The sequence below is a fragment of the Opisthorchis viverrini genome (assembly GCF_000715545.1).
Source record: "Opisthorchis viverrini unplaced genomic scaffold opera_v5_122, whole genome shotgun sequence".
Classification (NCBI taxonomy): Eukaryota; Metazoa; Platyhelminthes; class Trematoda; order Opisthorchiida; family Opisthorchiidae; genus Opisthorchis; species Opisthorchis viverrini.
In genome coordinates, this window is record NW_008751780.1 from 1,210,185 (window position 1) to 1,214,666 (window position 4,482).

Sequence of the window (4,482 nt, forward strand, 5' to 3'; positions counted from 1 at the left end):
CATGTACTTTTTCCATGTCTGGACGCGTCCTGACTGACAAAATTGGATAAAATTAGACAATTCGAGTGGCGTTACAAAAAGCTGCGGTGGAAAGTTTTCAGAGCAACCCACGGGAACTCTGAAGCATATAAGACAAAGCAAACTACTTCTTCAAACGCTGGAACTGTTGTTAGATCTCCTGCAGGATATATAGTTATATCTGGATGCATACCATGGATGGAAGTTAGGTTTCCCTTCAAATATTAAACCATGAGCCCAGCGGTGACTTTCCAAATGGATACACTTTCAATTATTGTGCTTTAAAGGAAAAGACAAGAATATCTGCTCTGCAAATCCAAGGGTGAAAAATGCAACACGGTGGAGCTCAACATAACAGAACTAATCGCCGTTCTGATAGCAATCCATTCACGCATCACAAACTTTCTATTATAAAACCAGACGGTATCAGTTAAAGCCAATCAGAGGTCAGAAAAAAACGGCCCCGTAGGAAAGTTCGTCCCATTACAGCGTCTCTCAGAAGAACATATAATACATATCACGAGCACAGTTTCATATAGCATCTGAATTTCCAGATGTGGACTCAGACTGAAAAGTATGACACGAATTCGTAGTGCGTCAACTGTTGTCGCTTTTATTGGTTTCCTTTCTCATGGTGAGACAAAACGCAACCGCACATCCAATCTACTGATAGGCAGAGACAACCGAAACAAAACGGTGGATAACAGAATACGAGTTGATGTGATGTACGCAGACTTTTCAAAAGCTTTGGATTGTGCACAGTATCATACCCTTGTCGCAACCTTAGAGCACAGGCGAATCACTACCATATGGCGCCGGATACTACTACCGAGGCAGGCGAGTAGTATGTGATTTTCTCGTAAATACGCCTCGCCTCAATGAAAGGTGGGGTTTATTAAGGAACTTGTGGAACGAATTTTGCAGCATTCGCTTAGAATCGCTGACAGTCAGTGAATATCCTCGAACGTTCAGGAAGACGCCTGAAGATGTTCAGATTTAAAAACAACAAGATGCATATGAGATGTTTACTTACTAGTAGTTTGTGACTATTTAGTTGGTGTTTGCAAATGAACAACTTCGTGGCAAACGGCTTTCCTGCTTATATTTGGTATTGTGACTAGGATACGGATGAAGATCCCGTGGCCACAGCCTTTTGAGTATGGGGATGTGAGGACCTTTTTGAAGGATCTCGAGGAGGTTGCAGAGGCAGCTGGATTGGGGACCGACCGAGATAAGTTAGCGGCACTGAAGGCCCTCCGCAGAGGCCGGGTGAAGGTGGTCCTGGATGCAGATAGAAGGGCCCCCGGAAGTTGGACTGGCCCGCCGCGAAAGAAGCTCTTGCAGCGGAGTTTGACACACCGGCCGACCGCCAGGAGGCTATGAGGCAGTTCAAGTCGGCTAGGATGGAACTTGAATGTGCAACAGCAGTCGTTGGATCGGGCTTTTTCGGCAGTATCGCGCCAGCAGTTGCTGTCTGACCAGTTCGTTGAAGGTGTTCAGCCTGCGCTCCGCAACAGCAGATGGCCACCTGAGTGTGGAGGAGCTTGTGCATCTGGCACAAGGCAGTCGCACAGGAAGAGAGATGATTCGGCAGTGGAGGAACTGCGAGCCAGATTGGAACAACTAGCTGGACAGCTTGCAGCTATTAAGACGGAACCGCAGAGGCACGTTCGAACAATCCGATGCTATAAGTTTGGCGTGCCGGGCCACTGGAAGAATCAATGTCATCGTATCCGACCACCTGTACATAATAAAACTTTGGATCACTCCTCTTTTACCGGGTGGGTTGCGACTAGTACAGTGACACAGGGTACGATACAGGCCGTTATCGAGATAGACGTTGGAGCGGAGGTATCCCTGGGGCAGAGAAGGAACGAAGCTGAATCCAAACCGTGAGCGCTAGCCGTGAGAGCAGTTGGCAGATACCGACTGTTCTCAGGATGATAGACACAATTCGGAAACAAGCTGATCCATGCTTAACACATCTAGCATCAGCGATGCCATGGATATAGTAGCACTCTAGGGCTTGCGCATGACACTTGTTTTCGAAGTCATTAAATGGAACTAAATTACTGGTTGGACTGCCAAAATAACCTCTCTATGGGTAAGTCGATCGTGAAAGGTTCTTCCTTCTTTTGTGGTTTTACACCCGTTATTCGCCGTTTACAGAGAGGCACAGAATGTTCATTTCGAATGCTTACACTACAATGTAGTATAAAGCACCGGTGATATTACCAGTAAAGCGCTGTGCTCATTGACTCTTTACCATGTGTTGCGGTGCCGGTTTTTAACTTTTGGAATTTTACTGATTTATACTAACACTTCCGGCTCCTAAAGGAAGAGTAACAGCATACGAGGAATTTCGCAACTCTTGTGTAGACAAGGTCTTTGGGATTGCAATTTCCGTGCTAACCGTTTTTTCAGCTTTTTGATCTGGGGAAAACTATCGCCAAGGACGGCGTGCGTTAGTCGGAGTGAAAATCACTTCGGCTACCCACATCCAGATCCCCGACGACACACAGCTCTACGCGTTTGCATGCTTTGAGGAGAGAAGAGGGCGTTGGAATAATCGAACTTTGATCACCCGATTCAAAATAAAGCAGTCAACCCATTGATTAGGACACTGCGAATGACGTTTGTGGCGATCAGTAGCGATCTCCGTTTCATTGAAACTTCACCGGACAGCTGAGATCTAAAAGCAAGTTGTGAATAAGGAATCCATCCGGTGCACCTTACTTTTCTACTACTAAATTGCCACGGCACCGGGTAGCATCATGAACAACAGTGAAATTTCCCCCTCCTTGGATCAACTTACCCCCTAGTAGTCACGGAGACGAGTCGAAAACAAAATGACATAGAAAATTAATGTATTACGGTCACTCAAGAATCAGGAAAGAGTCGTTTGACTAAGAAGTTGCTCCAAACCTCTCTCAAACAGGGTGATTGCCTCGCGCTGATATGCTTCCAAAGTCTCATTAGAAGGGTCGCTCAAAATCTTGGTGCGTATAGCGTTCATAGTATCCGATTTCAGGTCGCTCAACTGTTTGGAATGTTTTGATTTCCACTGTGGGGCTAAAAGGTATTTATACTATGATAGGAATGGACTAACTGTGAGATTGCATCACAACTTGAACCTTGGATCTGAGAGAAATGTCAACCTGATGCAAGATGCTCTCAAAATTGGCTTTCCGATCTTGTTCACGCCTTTGGGCTTGTTCGATCTCAGCAACATAACTAAAAGGCTTTTTAGAGGAGGACATCAAAAACTCCTGAAGCGAATCAAGGGTTTCTGAACTACAAGTCAAATCCATTTGTACACAGCAATAAATACAATATTACCTAATGTCTTTGGAAGTGTTTACGATGAAGGTATGTTGCTCCCAACGATTTCCTTCTGGATCTGGCCACTCGATTCGCTGGTGCATTTTTGAGATAACATTGGGCGGAACTGCTGTTTCTCGGACTCGATTTCGTTCCATACAATCCGTAAGAGCAGCACAACAAACAACTGACGCATAACCAGCCTCATCTACAACATGTTTGCAAATTAACACTCTATGCATCACTTACAGCGTTTGGCAAGTAGATAGTACGCATGACGCATACTTGAGTAATAGAAGTTATCATCCAATAAAAAGATGACGTTCGACGGACTATCATCTGGGAATGGAGGGAAACTGGGTAAGAGTGACCGACATTGTTGTGTCACTAATGACTGGTTTGTGGGGTTCCGACAAGCTTGAATGCATCGTTCAACACAGTCATGGATCACTTGTCTCCAATGCTTCCAATCAGAGGGCTAGGAGGTGAAAATAGCTTAATTAATCAAACCTCTGAATCCGATTCCGGCACTGGATGCAACGCACTAAGTGGTATCAGATTGTCAAAATGTATCCAAACAACGGCGTAATCCGATATAGAACGTTCGGTCAGCGTTCTGCACAATGAGGATTTTCCACTGGCCGGAAGACCCACTAGCGTAACAAGCAATATTTCTCTCATTTTGTCTCAGATTGGTTCAATCTGTAAGTATAATGAAAACACACAGGAAAGTTCTCTCGCGAAACACGGACGAATTCCTCGAAAGAATGACAAATTAAAATGGGATGAGCGGATAGAAGCTTTGCACATGGCGTTGTTTTTCGAACGTCTGGTTTTTTATTTTGCTACGACTGTAATTCACTTTCCGAAAGGAAATAAGTTGCCAACAAACCGCTGGATAGAACGTGGTACTTTATTTCGAAAAAAGGAAAATTCGACGGTACTTCGGATAAAGAACCATCGGCCTGTTGCGACCTATTGCTTGACCAAGCGGTCAAATCGAAGTGATGTATTGCATGGGAATGAGCCAGAGAGATCACTGCAATGTCACATGACTATTGGGGCGTCCCTTGTAAAAAAAACCCACGTTTCTCCATCAACGTATCCTGATTAAGCTAGTGGTCCTTCTTCATAGGAGCTTCA

General features: G+C 44.8%; 1 protein-coding gene across 1 annotated transcript; it reads right to left on the reverse strand.

The window, feature by feature from the left end:
- Window positions 1-2,905: 2,905 nt before the first annotated feature.
- T265_06161 (hypothetical protein) lies at window positions 2,906-4,020 on the reverse strand (the record flags this gene model as incomplete). Its single annotated transcript, XM_009171354.1, has 5 exons — window positions 2,906-3,090; window positions 3,128-3,312; window positions 3,358-3,547; window positions 3,589-3,817; window positions 3,850-4,020. The coding sequence occupies 5 exons, from the start codon at window positions 4,018-4,020 to the stop codon at window positions 2,906-2,908; spliced, it is 960 nt and encodes a 319-aa protein (XP_009169618.1).
- Window positions 4,021-4,482: the final 462 nt, after the last annotated feature.